At 39.6% G+C, this 16,150-nt stretch overlaps 1 protein-coding gene across 1 annotated transcript in view; it reads right to left on the bottom strand.

Moving 5' to 3' along the window:
• The window catches only part of marco (macrophage receptor with collagenous structure), a 52,572-nt gene that overhangs the window by 36,305 nt on the left and 117 nt on the right, over nucleotides 1-16,150 (bottom strand). The window contains exons 2-4 of the mRNA XM_030081456.1: nucleotides 10,906-11,004; nucleotides 10,486-10,652; nucleotides 8,808-8,925 (exon numbers count right to left, since the gene is read on the bottom strand). Coding sequence (XP_029937316.1) covers nucleotides 8,808-8,925; nucleotides 10,486-10,652; nucleotides 10,906-11,004 — 384 coding nt within the window. The remainder of the gene's footprint in view (nucleotides 1-8,807; nucleotides 8,926-10,485; nucleotides 10,653-10,905; nucleotides 11,005-16,150) is intronic.

Raw genomic sequence — 16,150 nt, 5'->3', positions numbered from 1 at the left:
AGAGTGATACTAAAAAATTTTTGCAGTATCACAACTGGTTGCTTTTAGTCTGTAACAGCCAGAAGTGTCTGAGCACCTGAGCCTTCACACCGGCACACAAAGGGTTAAAAGTAGTGGTGTCAAGAGATTAAAAAAATTGAGAGATTAATTAATTATGATCTGTAATTAATTGATCTAATTAATCTCTTTTTTAATCTCACCTAAAATTGCTGAGAAAAGCCCTCAACTTGAGGTATTTCCCTTTAAATTCATTACATTATTGTAGCAGATCAGTCCGATGCGGGTCGGGGGGACGACCCCTCTTTTTCAAGACCCTTTTTTGGGAAAAAAAAAAAAAAAATTATATGGACAAAATCTGGAAAAAAAAATCAAACAAACAAACAAAACAAAATCTTTGCCGGATCTGACAGGTGAGCGGCGCACACATAGCCTACCTGCCATATCAATTTTTGTTCATATGCGGCTGCAATGACTGCGCAATGCGGCCATTCGCCGGTAATCGCGGCATCAGGCGAGCCTACCTACTGGTTTACATATGCACAATACATGTGTATTTGCTTAGACCCCCAATATTAGACGAGGGCGTTTTTTCAGGGCATTTTCAATGGAAAAAATATCGTCTTATATTCGGATGAATACGGTAATGTATTAACTTCGATCACGTAACCTTTTCTTCCACCTCCTCTCCTCTCCTCCACAGTCAGACACACACACACGAGTCGCGACACCCCCTCCTCAACATGCGCTGCCTGTTTACAACGGACTCGGACTGTTGGGGCGGGTGTTAATCAAAACAAACCAATCATGTCTTGACCTCTTCACAGGTTGCTGGCCTCTGATTGGCCTGGCCTGTCTCTCTGACTTAAAAAAAAAAAAAAAAAAAAAAAAAGATCAGACTGGTGAGGCCAGCCGGACCGGACCGACAGCTGATTGGCCTGCCCGGCGACCTGTTTAAAAAAAAAAAAAAAAAAAAAAAAAAAAAAAAAAGACGGGCAGGCCACTGGGCCAGTGACAGGCCGGCGCTTCGGGAAATCTCCCGATGTACAGTTCGGGCCTGACAATAGGAGCCTATCAGCTTATGCTAAACAAGCCCAAACACAAAAAGTAAAGTTAGTGATTAAAAATTAGATTAACTCGATTAAAAAACATAACGCGCTAAATATGACTGTAATTAATTAATCTCAATTAACGCGATAATTTGACACCACTAGTTAAAAGTCCTGTGAAATGGAGCCAGAGTGCATTTTGCTTTTAAAGGGACCTAACTTTTCTAATCTAACTTTTCCTAATCTTAATCAGGTGATGTTTCTGTCCACTTTAATCAAGATGTTTTTATGGCTAAACCTAACCTTTCCCAAACCTTAACCAAGTGGTTTTGTTAACTAAACCTAACCTTTCCCTAACCTTAACCAAGTGATTTTGTTAACTGACAAAACATACGCATCACGTATGTGCTGCTCTGATGCCTGGTGTAGCTAGTTTCATTGATTGAACGGAGGTGCATTACAATTATTTGGAACTGAAAGCCGAAAACATTTTGTGTCACCAAAATCATCTGGCATCATGTAACCAGCAGATACAAACAGATAGGACCCTATCTTGCGCCAGACTCCCTAAACCCGCTATTTGCGGATTTAGGATTTAGGAAGAGGCGTTCCCCCGTAAAAGTTGCTATCTTGTGCACCTCCCGCTATCCGCAAAACACCTCCGCTACCCGCTATATTATGCATAGGCGTGTTTTGGGCGTTACGCCAGTTAAACCAATCAGTGTGCCAGGTGCCATTGCCTTTAAGGGCAGGATGCGCTATCCTAAATCCTAAACCCGCGATGGAGAGGGGAGGTAGATTTTCTCAGGGCTTCTACTGAGGCTAAAGCAAGTTGGCTTTATATACATATTATATATTATATTATAGGCGAGTTAATTCGGGAGGTGGAGCCACATGTGTCCAAGTGGACATGTCACAAGGTTGTACTGATTGAGTAAAATCCCCGGGTCACACCACACACACACAAGAGGCAGAGGTGGAACTATGTGTAAACTAATTTATTGACAAGGTAGATTGGGCAAATAAAATATTAAAAATAAAAATATAGCACAGCTGCTGGCTTATGATAAAACAATAAAACGTGCTGGGGTAAGTGTCCAGTTAAAACAGTCTTTCCTCTAAACAGTCTATATGAGTAATATACTCAGTCCATTCCGGCGGCGTCCCGGTATCAGTCAGACCGTGTGCGTGGCGAGGCTCCGTCAGGGCGCACTCTCGTAACAGCCCAAACTTTAGGGATAGCGGATAGCGGGTGGGATAGCGGATAGCGGGTGGCACAAGATAGGGCCCATAGTGTCTAACATAACAAAATGAAACAATGGCAATGACACCATGTGTCACTAACATGAAAACTAAAGAAAAACAAGAAGATGGAGTGTGGACTTGCATTGCAGAACTCAACGAACCATACACAAGGCCTGTGCGGTCCATAGGGCAGGTTAGTCAAATGCCGTAGACGGCATCATGCCAGGGGGCGCCAGGGAGTGAGTTTTTTTTTCCCATTCTATTTGAAAAAATTAGACAAGCGCCGCGTACCCTCACTGCACCCCACTCACCGCACGGTCCTGACCATACCACAGTTTGTCTGGAAGAGAACCAAGACTAACATTTTCATGTATCTCAATGCAGTTTTTGGTGCCACTTGAGGTCAAAAGGCATTGTTCTCCAATGGTGAAAAGAAAGTAAAAAATGAATCCAGAATGCAAATAAACCACTCAAAACACACTTGTTGTGAACACACACTTAACTGCTGCATTTTAGCAACAGTGTAGCCTTGCCTTGGTCAAACAAACCTTGCAGTAGTAAACTCTGTTCACCTTCCCGACCCAGATTCTTAGCCGTCTGCTTACAAAGGCTCCTCTCTACACTCAGCCTCCAAATGTAGGAAATAAAGTATAACTCCTTGCTTCACTCTGCACTGGAAGTTTAATTCAACTCTGCAAAATGTTTGATCAATCTGTTCTTAAATTGGAAATTTGGCCTTGGGTAGTGGAGCTTTGGTAGTGGAAGTGCAAGGGTAAGCTAATTCATTCTATTTTATAGAGCAAAGATGGAATATCAAGCCAAGCAGCAGAAACTGTTTAAAGGACACATTGTGCACTTTGTAAAAATGTGTTAGCATCCACAATGGAATCCTTTGAAGGAGTCAGTGCTCATTTCTAAGCAAAGAAAAATGTGAAGTCTCAGAGCCGGTTGAGGGAATTAATTATAAATAAGTTATCTTTTATCTAAGTGCGGCAGGGAGCCCATTGTGTGCAACGCGTGCATTTTTTGTTTTGTAATGGGTGAGGTGCTAAAAGAATACTCAGACTGCAAAGAGGTAGATACTCTTATGTGTTTGACATTTAGTTACCTGTCCGCACCTGTAAATCTAGCCTCAGTTACTCAGTCAGTAATATTGATAATACAGCTGTCGGGGGGGGAAGTTTCATCATCAGATTTCTGGGAATCAAGAAAAACTGTTTCTTGTTTTTTTTTTTAGATAAATGACCATGCATTTATTCATGACAAAATGCATTTAGTCAGTCAGTCACTTATCTCAACCCACTCAGAGCTGTGCATTCCAGTTTCTGTAAAAACATAAAAATTAGTTTGGTTCATCTTCCCAGATAAGAACAATCATATTTGAACTTGGGTGACACCAAGTAACTACACCTGAAAGTGCTTTCCCCCCTCCTCCAAGAGAATTTTGGTATAATGTGGGGAAACATGGGAAACAACTCCAAAAGATAAGGGATTATGGATATAAGGAGATGGGTATAGATATCTGATAGCCATGGTTGGAAAGGCTAACAGCAGAAATTGAACCAAGCACATAGCAAGTCTCCTCACTAAATAAGCCATAGGCAAATTTTCCATCCATTCCAAGAATCTATTTTTAGGTATACGCCTTTTTTTGATTGACAATACCCACCACCATGCTCCATTTTAACCAATCAGCATGAGAAATTAATAAGCTCTTTTTGGCCCATGACAAACCTTTCCACAATTTTTTTTGTGCAAAAGCAGTGTAACTTTTTGAGATATCCTGCTGACAAACAAAAGACAAACAAACAAACAGAACAGGGCAAATACTCCAACTCAAACACACTGTGTTACTGGAACCTTACCAGGTGGTCCAGGAAGTCCCCCAACTCCGATTTTACCAGGAGGGCCTAAAAAAGAGTCAATGGTAAGCTTGGGTGTGGAGCACAGTTAATACCAAACAGAGCACTGTCATTGGGCCTAACATGGAGTCAACAATTTTTAGGAATGTGTGCTGATGTCTGGCTTTTTGTTAGTCATACACAGTCCATCTAGTGCGGGAAGACCATCAAATGGCACTGAGTCTTGGTTTGTGTCTTTTACTTTCTCATCACATTTCATCTCGAATATGTGGTTAATTTGCAACATCATTTTGCATCGCTCCCAGTCGCTCCCAGACAGGGGATGCATAAATGGCAAAACAACCCAGGATCCTGATTTTACATTCAAGCCTTCATCTGACCTGACTTTTTCTGTTTACTGTTTATTTTATGAAAATGGATTTACACTCAGGAGTAATGACAAAAACCAAGGTCTGGGCAGAGAAGTGCTTCTACCCAACTTCCATACGGACTGACATAGCTAGACATCAATTCTTCTGTGTTGCAGTCCAATTTTGTGATTTAGACTGATAAAACAAGTGCATTTTACTTAAAATCTTGCATCTTTAGTTATAATCCCAGTGACTACAATATTCTAGTAACAACCATAATGAATCCAACCTGGAGGACCAAAGGGGCCTGGCTCTCCCGGTCTACCATTGATTCCCATTGGTCCTGCTGGCCCAGGAATACCAACACCAATATCACCTGAAAAGAAACACACAGATTCTTGTTTAAGATCCTGTTTGATTTTGACTTATGCTACACAATAGCATACGAACCTTCACATTCATGAAGAGTTCAGTTTTCTTAGGTTGGTAGAACAACAAAAAGGAGGGATGCCTCAAAATGAATACATTTATACCATGGCTCCAAAACTAATTTGGGCCATAATCATGTACTCAATAAAGAGCAAGGAAATATTGTGTCACAGATGTGTAACCTCTGTGTTTATTAGGGCAAGTCAGGGCAAGCCTCTGTGGAACAGCAATTAGTGAAGCTGGCGTCTACTGACATACATGCACTGAGAGGTGGACATTCACAATTAAAATGTCAGTAAAGACGAGCAGAGGCAAAAATAAGAGAAAATTAAGAGGAGAACTTGTGCATTAATAGCACAGTTTTAGCTGTATTTTAGATGCATGTCAAGCTAACTTGCTGAATGATGGAATGTACATGCCAGTTTTTCAACCCTGACCTGATGGCACATGGCCTATTATGAGTACATTATTGTGAAATTATTATTATTATTATTATTATTATTGTTGTTGTTGTTGTTGTTGTTGTTCTTCTTCTTCTTCTTCTTAAGTTTGCCCTATATAAGTTTGCCCAATAATTGTTTTATTGTTTGTTTTAAAGTAATACATTTCTGAGAACAAAAACTTAAATATTCGCTGAGATTAATGAGGTAAATTTATGAGAAAGTTCTGAATTCATAAAGTAACAAATTTGCAAGAAAAAAATCAGAAAATCTCTTAGAATAAATTCGGAAATTCTGAGATTATAAAGTCACAAATTTATGAGAAAAGCTTGTCTTTCTTTCATTTATTTATTTATTTATTTATTTTAGGCAAGGAACTAAGAACCAAGAACTGGATTCAGCTAAGTGTAGTGATGTGGTTCCTTAACCAAAAATAAACCAAAAAAAAAAAAAAAGAAAGAAAGAAAGAAAGAAAAAAAAGAAAAGGAAAAACATTTTTGGAGTTTACTCATAAGTTTGTGACTTAATAATGTCAGCATCTTATGTTTTTATCTCATGCATTTTAAGTTTTAATCTCAGAGAATATCTGAGTTTTTTCTTGGAGTATTACCCCTCCTCAGCTGGCACCATGACTTGTTTTTCTTACAACAGTCCTAACATGCCGTCGTAGTTTTAACAGCTACAGTTCCCAGCTGGCAGAATAGTCAGTAGCTACTACAACTCCACCCCCAACTCCTTTTAAATACGTTGCTCAGCCAAGAAGCTGACACATCCAAATGGACAGTACCTGTAGCTAACTATGATCCTGTGAATGAGTGAATGAGTTTCACCTACAGCTCATAGATGTCCTTTGCATCTTAAAAAAAGCAGCTGTTTCAGTGCAGAGTGAAAGTGTGTAGGCTTTAGTCCTTTGCAAATCCAGAAAAAAAGAGATTTAAGAAAAATCGGATTGTTTCAAGAATAACCATAAACACATGACAAGACATGGAACTGCTGAACATGCACTCACATGACATACACATACAAATACAGATACAAACATGGACAGAGAAAGAATAAAGGCAAACAGTGAAAAAGGGTAATTATGACAAAAAAAAAAAAATATATCAAGAACTCATTAGTGTGTTTGGTCACTATGTTTTTAGGGACAATTATGTCTTTAATAGTGGACACTGATCTGTATTAGCATGCCAATTCATCTAGCATTTGCATTCCAATGGTAAAGTAATGAAGGATGATATTTTCATAGAGACGGGGTTTGGTGGTGGAGGGTGACCTATTGGAAAACATCTGACTGAAACTCGCTGGGTAATTTGTCAGCTTGTGTAAAAGTCCACCCCTGATAGAGATTTCATACAGGAAATGTCAGTGCATTGACTAAGTGCGAGGGCATGCAAAAGAATGGCTGCAGGCCATCCATCCTGGTTTTCATCTGCCTCCTGACAGGAGATGACAGGTCATCAGCGCCAGGATCATCGCCAGACCTACAGCTGAAAGCTAATGCATCGTGCTGCACACACCTTCTCCACGCTGCACAATGAAATTAAGTTTGCATATAAAGACGGCTGTGAGTCTGTGGACAGAGCAAGGTATTAACATGACCAGAGTTAGGGGCTGAAAGGGTGCTGATGATAATCAATAACAAAGACGCTTCAGACGTCACCAGGTGCTGAGATTTTTGGTCTTTAACTCACTTCCTTTTCTGACTTACCTTTCTCACCCTTCTCTCCTGGTGTACCTGGAGATCCTTGTATCCCAGGTTCACCACGTTGGCCTGAGAGCACACACAGACAATTATAGAAATTAAATTAAAGAGGTGATAGAGTAGATGAACAAAACAATACCGGGGCAGTACTCGGTGATTAACTATTTTTATCTAGAACATCCAGCTCTGACCCCCTTTGGCAGCGAACATCTGCCCTGCTGAAGTTGGGTTAGGGTTAGGGTATAACTGTAAGGATGAGGCAACACAGCTAAACAGGTTGGAAGCACAATATTTTATTCATTTTCTACTGGACCTTAGCAGCGTGTGGAACTTCCATTTGCAGCAATAACAGCTTCACACCTCCTCCTCATGCTGATCAACTGAAAACACAATGAATGGGATTTTGCCCCCCTCAAAAAGGGGGCTAGGGGACATGTTTAGCCATGTTGGTCATACCAATTGATTGACAATCCTTACAACTTATTTTTCATTGAAAAGGGGACTAATCAGGCTTTCTAACAGTATAAAAGACAACAACAATCGGTATTGTTACATGGGAGAAATGATCAACTGAAAAAATATTGCAAGGGATTTTGTAAAAAAAAAATTGGTCGCTTCCCACACAATTACCGGTGTCACTCATTCCAGAAATGCAGGATCCTTACAAGTTGTATCTCATTGGAAAGAGGACGAATCAGGCTTTACAACGGTATAAGATACAACACTATTGGGTATAAATAAAGGGGAGAAATTATAGACTGAAAAAGCGGTGCAGAACTTTTTTTGCCTAGTGTAGATACTGTTTCAGCTGGCTTAAATAGGGGGTTTTAATGACGAAGGGCTACCACCAAAACGTCACAATAAATACATTTTGGCAAGTGAGACAGTGTACAAGAGTTTGTTTGCAACTTTTGATCTCTATTCCTGGTCCAAAAAAAGGCTGTGAGCCTCAGCCCTGGTAGATCTGGAATACATGCAGACACAGCAGAGGTCAGAGAGCAACAGTCAGCTGTCACCCTTTATATAGACAAATACATCCTTTGCATCACATAAATCTGAGATATCGTCCCTAACTGGAAATGACAACAGCTGTTCATGGGATGGATCAGAACTTTGATAATCGCATGCCTAAAACACACATAAAAGTACATACACAGATTGTCACACACATTCACATGCACACACACTCACAGTAGGATTAAATTTTTGACCACATGTTTTTCTAAAACCTGAATTCTTCAATAAATTAACCCACAATCCTAATCTAAACCTAACTCTAGTCAAGGCCTATTCCTGAACTGACATACCCTTCATGTCACAATTAAATGAGATTACTTAGGTCTTAGGTCAGTATGCATTAATACAAATTCCAACCAATAAAACAAAACACATTTTTTTAGTAATCTCACCCCCAATAAACTGCCTTTCTTTCCCTATAGCTGTTATCCCTTTGGTTTACAATTCTGAATGACCCCTCCCTGTGTTAGGTCTATACTCAGACATCCAGTTTCAAGAGGAAATACATCAAATGTATGTGAGATGCTGTCAGAGTGGTTGGTTTTACTGTAACTTTTTGACATTTATTGTAACTTAAACCGAATCCTAATCCTACTTCAGATATATACAGACCAAACCCCAAACTGCCAGCAAAAATGTCCTTACTTTGGAGGATTTTCCTAATTTTCGAACCTTGTGAAGACTCTCGGTCATATGTATAGAAGCTATCTTACCTGTTTTGAGGCTGATGGCTGCCAGTTTGTCCTCTAGGATGTAGGTGCTGGTGTTGACTGAGCTCAGGTCGTTCCTCAGTCTGACCAGCTGACCATCATCTCCACAGATGCTACTGACCTGTTGCCATGGCCACCATTGAAAATGAGAGCTTGATATTACAGCTGCTACATGCAGCATTTTATATGAATAAGTTATGACTAGATTCATTTGGAGTCATTAGTAGGCCAAAACAATTGTGACTGTTACCAATAAGATTAGCAGCATCCACAAGCTTCTACCCTGTACTTTGCATTTTGTGACATACAGCATGATTTCACAGGAAATTTGGTGGATTTTTTTTACAGCACAAAACAGGGAGAGGACGCTGGCCTTTTTACTGAGCATCCCTGAGGCCAGTTGACAAAAAAGTCAATCTGGACAAAAACAATAAATCTGGACTATCAGTTGAGAAATCTGCACACACAGTTTACAAACCATGCTCTCAGATTCACAGTTGCAGATAACAAATCCATGTCCACAGATCTGCCGTAGAAATCTCAGCATACAGATTACAAATCCATGGGTAAGGATTCATTATTTGAAGACAAGGATTATGAATCCAGGAGCACAGATTCTTAATCCAGGAGTACAGATTTACCTTTTCTTCTCATCTGACCACAGGAGGGCTCTGTTTCAGCACAAACAAACAAAACTGAAGCTTTCAAAGTTTCTAATAGAGGAGTCAGATTAACACTAAAAACCCACCACAGTGAGAGGCTAGTCATCAGGCTCATACATTTTGACCATGATGTCATTTTTTACAACGATGATGCAAAGTTTTCACTTTAATTTGCAATGATATTTTGATGTTTGAAAATGCAGCATGTATTGAATTTTACACTTATGTAGGCTAAAAATAAGTGCTTTATTAAGCTAAACTAAACTTAAAGGTGCACTACACAAAAATCAATTAATTAATTAAAGAGAGGACAATTTTGCCTCAAGTCACAAAAACATGGAATAATCTCTCAGTCACTCCAGCTGATGTTGAGAATCATATAGACTAAACTGTTACATTTTGTGTTTATTCTATGTTTTTTGTCAGTTGAGTCTAAAATGTCCTGATTTTGCAATTTTACATAGTGCACATTTCACTAAACATTCACTAAAGTCCTCCACCCCGTATGACCATGTAGGTCGATTGTTCCAACCCTCAAATGACCCAAAAGACCGTGTCGTTTGCAAGATACAGTAGCTCTATAGCCACTAAACATACTTGGTAAACGTTTGGGAAAGGTCTGTTGTAATGGTTAAGGTTAGGAAGAGTTCTGGGTTAATATTAGGTTACTAACATTTACCAACACTGCTGTCTGATTTGAACTTGAGTAAGCTGAGCTACTCTGGATGGCATTTAGCTACTCTGGATGGGATTACCTTGGCCCCCAGTTCCACAGTAAGGAACCTCAGAGTCATTTTTGATGCAGATTTGTCCTTTAACTCCCATACTAAACAGATCTCTCAAACTGCCTTTTTTCACCTGCGTAATATCTAAAAAATCCGGCATATCTTGTCTCAGAGTGACACAGAAAAATTAATCCACGCCTTTGTTACCTCTAGGTTAGACTACTGTAACTCCTGCTTGCTGTACCAGCAAGTCATTAAAAACTCTAAATGAAAGAGTAAAATCAGTAAAATGACCTTGCTCTGCATGGTCCACAAATAGCCCTTTAGTGTTTTGATCTCCTGGCTGTTGTTGCTGATCAGTGCTGGGAGGTCAGCATTGTCCTGTTCTCCACCCAATGAAATGTCATTGGTTGATGTCACTTTCTCTTTCACAGACTCAGACGCTGATGAAGGTGTCAAAACTGTCACCGAGACATAACAAAAGAATTATATTTCACATATAACTTTCAGTATATGAAACAATAACTGCTTAGGCTTGTGGGGAAATGGAAAATCCAAAGTAGCCTATAAAGTTGTAAATAGAACTTTTCTCAGGGTATCTGAACAAAAAGTAAGATGCAAATGAATATGAATTCATCCACTGAATTAAATGGTGAAGGCCCCTCATATTATCAATGAACAGGCAACCAATATCTCAAGGTGGTGCAATATTACCTTTATAGAGAAGAAAGGCATTCACCCCAGTCTGCAAGATGAGGTAAACAACAATCACATTCAAACACCACTGTCTTTTTGGCTTCTGTGGCTTCACATCTGAAATTGAAAGAGAAAACTGCAATAGAAAAAAAACATTTGCCCTGCAGGAAACTTCCATCTTCAACATTTCAGGAAAAAAGTAACCATCTGGTTTGTCAACTGATTCTCATGCAATTATCAATTTGCAAGGTTGACATCATGACACATTTCAAGTAAATGGTGGACAATATCAGCTGTCAATCACAGTAAAAAAAAAAAATGGGGAAATGGGAAGATGTTTGTTGGGAACAGAGGTGCTCACACATGAACACCTGTGGCAGTGGCCAGGAAGTTCAAGAGGCAGCAGGTCACTGGTTCAAACTGAAGATCATTTGGGAAAATGTATACAGGGTGGTAAATGTGTAGGCCAAGGCTTTACTGGAAAACAAAATATATTCAGTCAATTTTACATGTGTACAGACTGGAATAAAAAGAAAAAATAAAGTTATCTGATGTAGTTAAAACAGGGAAGAATTCCCAACCTACTCTCACACAAAACCTGGAAACTTCTTGTCATCCTTGAGTGGAGTATTTTGCTTTTGTGTGTGTTAGGGTTTGTTTTTTGTTTTTGTTTTTGTTTTTTCAACCAGTGATAGGCAGCTTATTGCAATGTACATTTTCCTGTTAGCAGATTTTCATCTCAAACAGCAATAAGATGCAGTCAATTTAGTTTGAGTAGATGTTTGTTGCAGGAACACATTTTCCTCATTGACAACGAGCTGTGGGTCTGGGTGCTGCTGTCTGCTTAACCTGAAACATGGCTACCATCTACTGGTCATGCCTATGACTTCATTATATCTCAGGTAAAACAGTGGCAACTGACATGTGAGTAAAAACCTGTCTTGCCCTCTGTTACTATGGGGAATGTCCGCTCATTAATTAATAAGACGGACGAGTTGTCAGCCTGTCTCAAGAGCGATCGGATGTACCGGCAGTGCAGTTTGCTCTGTTTTTCAGAGACGTGGATCTCAAATAAAATACCGGAGTCTCACCTAAATCTGGGCGGTTTTTCACTTCTTAGGATGGATAGAGACCAAACTAAGACGGGAAAGAAGCAAGGGGGAGGCGTCTGTGCCTACGTCAACCATGATGGTGTCACCCTGGGCATGTCACGGTCAAGGAGAGAGTGTGTGACCCTAACATCGAGCTTCTTGCAGTGAGCTGTCGTCCTTATTATCTGCCGCGGGAGATCTCCCATGTGAGCCCTTACGTCTCATATTATGAAGTGTTTTGAGAGGGTGGTCCTGCATCATCTCACTAGGCAGGTGTCTGCTTTTATGGATCCTTTACAGTCTGCTTATAGAAGGGGTGTGGGAGTAGATGATGTTTTAATTTTTATGCTGCATAACATCCATAGTCACCTCGAAACCACAGCCAGCTCTGTCAGGATCCTGTTTTTTGATGTCTCAAGTGCTTTTAATACAATACAGCCACATATTCACACACAGGGGACAGTTTTATCTCCTTTTTTATTTTCGCTTTATACTGCTGATTTTAGGCATAGTCAGCCATCCTGTCTAATACAGAAGTTTTCAGACAACACCGCACTTGTAGGTTTGATTAAGCATGGCAATGACATGGCCTACAAAAAAGAGGCACACTCATTTGCCAAATGGTGTGACACAAATTTTTTACAGCTGAATGTTTACAAGACAAAAGAGCTTATCATCGATTTTAGAAAGAAAAAAGAGGGGGTTGTCCCAGTGACAATTAATAATCAAGAAATAGAAATTGTGGAGTCATAAAAGTATCTTGGTGTCCATTTGGACAATAAGCTTAATTGGAAAGAAAACACTGAGGTCTTAGTGAGGAAAGCCCAGTCTAGGCTTTTCTTTCTGAGGAAACTGAGGTCATTTGACATCAGCCCAAAGTTGCTAGGCATCTTCTACCAGGGCATCCTGGCTAGTGTATTATTTTATGCTGTACTGTGCTGGGGAGGCAGTATATGTACTGATGATATGAACAGGATCAATAAGATGATCAAGAGGGCTGGCTCAGTGATCGGCTTTAACCCAGATAAGCTGGAAGTAATAGTGGAGAAGAGAACAAGGACCAAGTTGAAGACAGTCCTACTCTATGAAAACCACCCACCGCACAATATATTTAAAGACCTCAAAAGCTCATTCAGTGATCGGCTAGTGATGCCTCGGTGTTCCAAACGGCTTAGACGCTCCTTTGTTCCTGCAGCAGTCAGATTTTTTGACAACAACCGCTAACCAGCGGTTGTTTGCTGTTTGTTGTTGTTGTTCGTTGATTTATTTATTTACTGTCACTGTATCAATTCGATCGACTTGCTGAGTACTCTGTCTGTTGTTGTATGTAGTATCTAATCATGTCGATTCAGCTGTTTTTGTACAATGGTAGGTCTGTTAAGTGGATGTGTTTTTATGTATTTTTATCGTGGCAAAGCAGTTTCCCCCTGGGGATTATTAAAGTTTTTTTTCAATTCAATTCAATTCAATTCAAAAGCAGGGGTAATCAGCATTTTACTAAAAGGTGTAACTGTCGTGTAACTGGAAGCAGTGAATGAGGTTTTGATAATGACTTGGTTGATACAATTTAATTGTTTTGGTGGACAGCAAGAGCCATCGTAGCAATGCCAATTAAAAAAAATGTCTTGCAGAGGAAGGATCTGATTGCCACACTCAAGATGAATAAGGTTTATTGACACCTGAACTAGGGGTGGGTAGGCTATTGATTAGAAATTATCGATATCAATGCCATTATCAATTCTTCTTATCGATACAATTCTTTGTCAATTCTCTTATCAATGCTAAGTATGTTATTATGTCCCTGGGAAAGACAGGGGTGGTGAGGTGGGTATCCCATACAATAACCCATACATAACCATACTAACCCTAAACCGTTAAATAACCATAATCCTCACATAACCACACATGACTAGCATAACTGCCAACACTCCCGTTTTACCTGGGTTTCTCCCATATTTTAGACTCATCTCCTGCCGCCCTCCCATTTTGTCTTTTCTCCCAGTAATCTCCCGTAATTTACAAGGCCCAACTTTGTGTGTTAATAGTAATGAGAAGCACACAATAACAAAGGTTTTATTTTGAAAGCTCAAAGCAGAAGCCGCTGCAGCTCTGTTAGTTTAACAGAAGCTGAAACACAGCAAAATGTTTTTAACTGTAAATTATACAACACATAGATCAGACCGAGCAATCTGATTGGTCAATCAGACGTTAAGAATGTGCTCAAATGAGCATGACAGCCGTGCTCAAATGGAAAAAAAAAAAATCACAGAAAATATTACTCTGCCTATATCTTATTGCCCGGGTCTGTGTGGTTTCCATGACAACACGAAACATTTCACTGAAACCCTCCATAATGGATCGTTTTGTTGTCAATTTTGATTTATTTGGCGACCTAAGTTTGGATAAAAGGCTGAACGGGGAAGAAAAGACAGAACAGATAAAGCGAGATACGCGAGAGTGACGAGTGAAGAGCTGGATCAGCTGGAGAGGTCAAGAAATGAAGCCAGTACGACCCAGTCAACGTCTTGGACGGTCAAATGTCTACAAGACTACATGAAAAACACCGGGCAAACAGTTGATTTCTCAACCTAGGTAAAGAAGAGCTAAACAAGATCCTCTGTGAATTTTATGGAGCTTTAATTTCTATAATAAAGAGAATGAAATGCGAATGAAACGAGTCAGCACCACGGACAGTACCTGTAGGATTTTCCACGGAGATGTGCGGCTATAACTTTGTTCTTGTTATTAAAGTGTTATTGTTACCAGTTATTAATCAGCCTCTTAATCGTTATTCATTTGTTTATTCTTTATGAGTTGCCTAGGCTATTGATATAATTAATTTGTCAATTTGTTTGCATCTGTATATTGAAATGATCATTGAATAAATCAACACATCTGTGAAAACTGAGGTAAATTGATAATAGCCTGAGAAGGTGATTAGAAAGGGCCCCGAAAGGTGGGGTTGAAATGATATAACTCTGTTCAGCCTTAATGTTACTGGTTACTGTTACTTTTGCTGCTTAGCCACATTAATCGGAGCTGACGTTAAATTGGAGTGACACACACCCAGCTGAAATAAAACATCTGCTGGTGAGTTAATATAAGTTAATATAGTTAATATAAGTTGATTGTAGATAAAGATCAGCTGTGCTGCTGAGTCGTTGTCACAACACCTGTTAGATTACAAATGACTGAGATGTCGGCAGGAGTACAACTGTCAGTCCGTGAAAAAAATATTTTTTCCAGCGGATATTCTAGTAACAACATGATTGAGCTAGCAAAGAAGTTTTGAGTTGCTATGTGTGGCATTTATTCAGTTTTGGGAAATTACGATGTCTAGAAAACATGATAAGCCCAAGTTGGCTGGCTGACAAGGACTAGTTAACGTCAGATCTCCTGTATTTCCACTGAAACGGAGAGAATACTAGCAAAAAAAACTTTTATATTTTGAGAGCAAAATGCCCACAGTATGAATGCATGTTGATTAAACATTTTATTTTGTTAGTAATAGCTGTATAATCACATTATTACACTCGAGGGTGTGCTTGACCATGATTACCCTCTCATGTAATAATGCTTAATAAAAGTGCACACTTTCCAGCCTGCATCAGACAATGCCGAGTTTACTGACTAATTATTAAAAACCTGGATGTGTTGTAAATCTTAACCCGCTTGACAGGCACTATTATATCCCCGCACATCTTCTGCTGCTGATTGATTTTGTCGTAGCTGATACTACCTTCATTAGCGGAGCTGGCTTGCCGGCACACTCGGCACTGTTGATGTTTAACGCCGTGTTTGCTACTAAGGTGTTTCAGCATATTAGACGTATTTCCTCCTTTACAGGTTATTTCTGCCTTGCAAAAATGGCAGGATGCAAAATTGATATCTTTTTTGGTAAACTGTAGCCATACTTATATTATATAATAACCTATAACTATTACATACAATACTATATGTAGGTTGGGAAATGCTTTGAGTGGGTCAGTTTACCTAATGGTGGTGCGGATATATACATATCCAGGAACAACATCTGAGATCTGTGTCCAGAAGAGTGCAGTCCTTGACTTGTAATCTTGGGGATCTAAAAACTGAACAATCTTCAACTGCTGCACTCATTAGAAGCCACTCTAGAGAGGAGCTAGTTCCAAATATGAGTTTAGCAGGTTTAG

This window comes from Myripristis murdjan, chromosome 21 (assembly GCF_902150065.1).
Source record: "Myripristis murdjan chromosome 21, fMyrMur1.1, whole genome shotgun sequence".
Lineage (NCBI taxonomy): Eukaryota > Metazoa > Chordata > Actinopteri > Holocentriformes > Holocentridae > Myripristis > Myripristis murdjan.
Note: the sequence above shows the minus strand (reverse complement) of the source record. Positions and strands in the feature narration are given on the sequence as shown.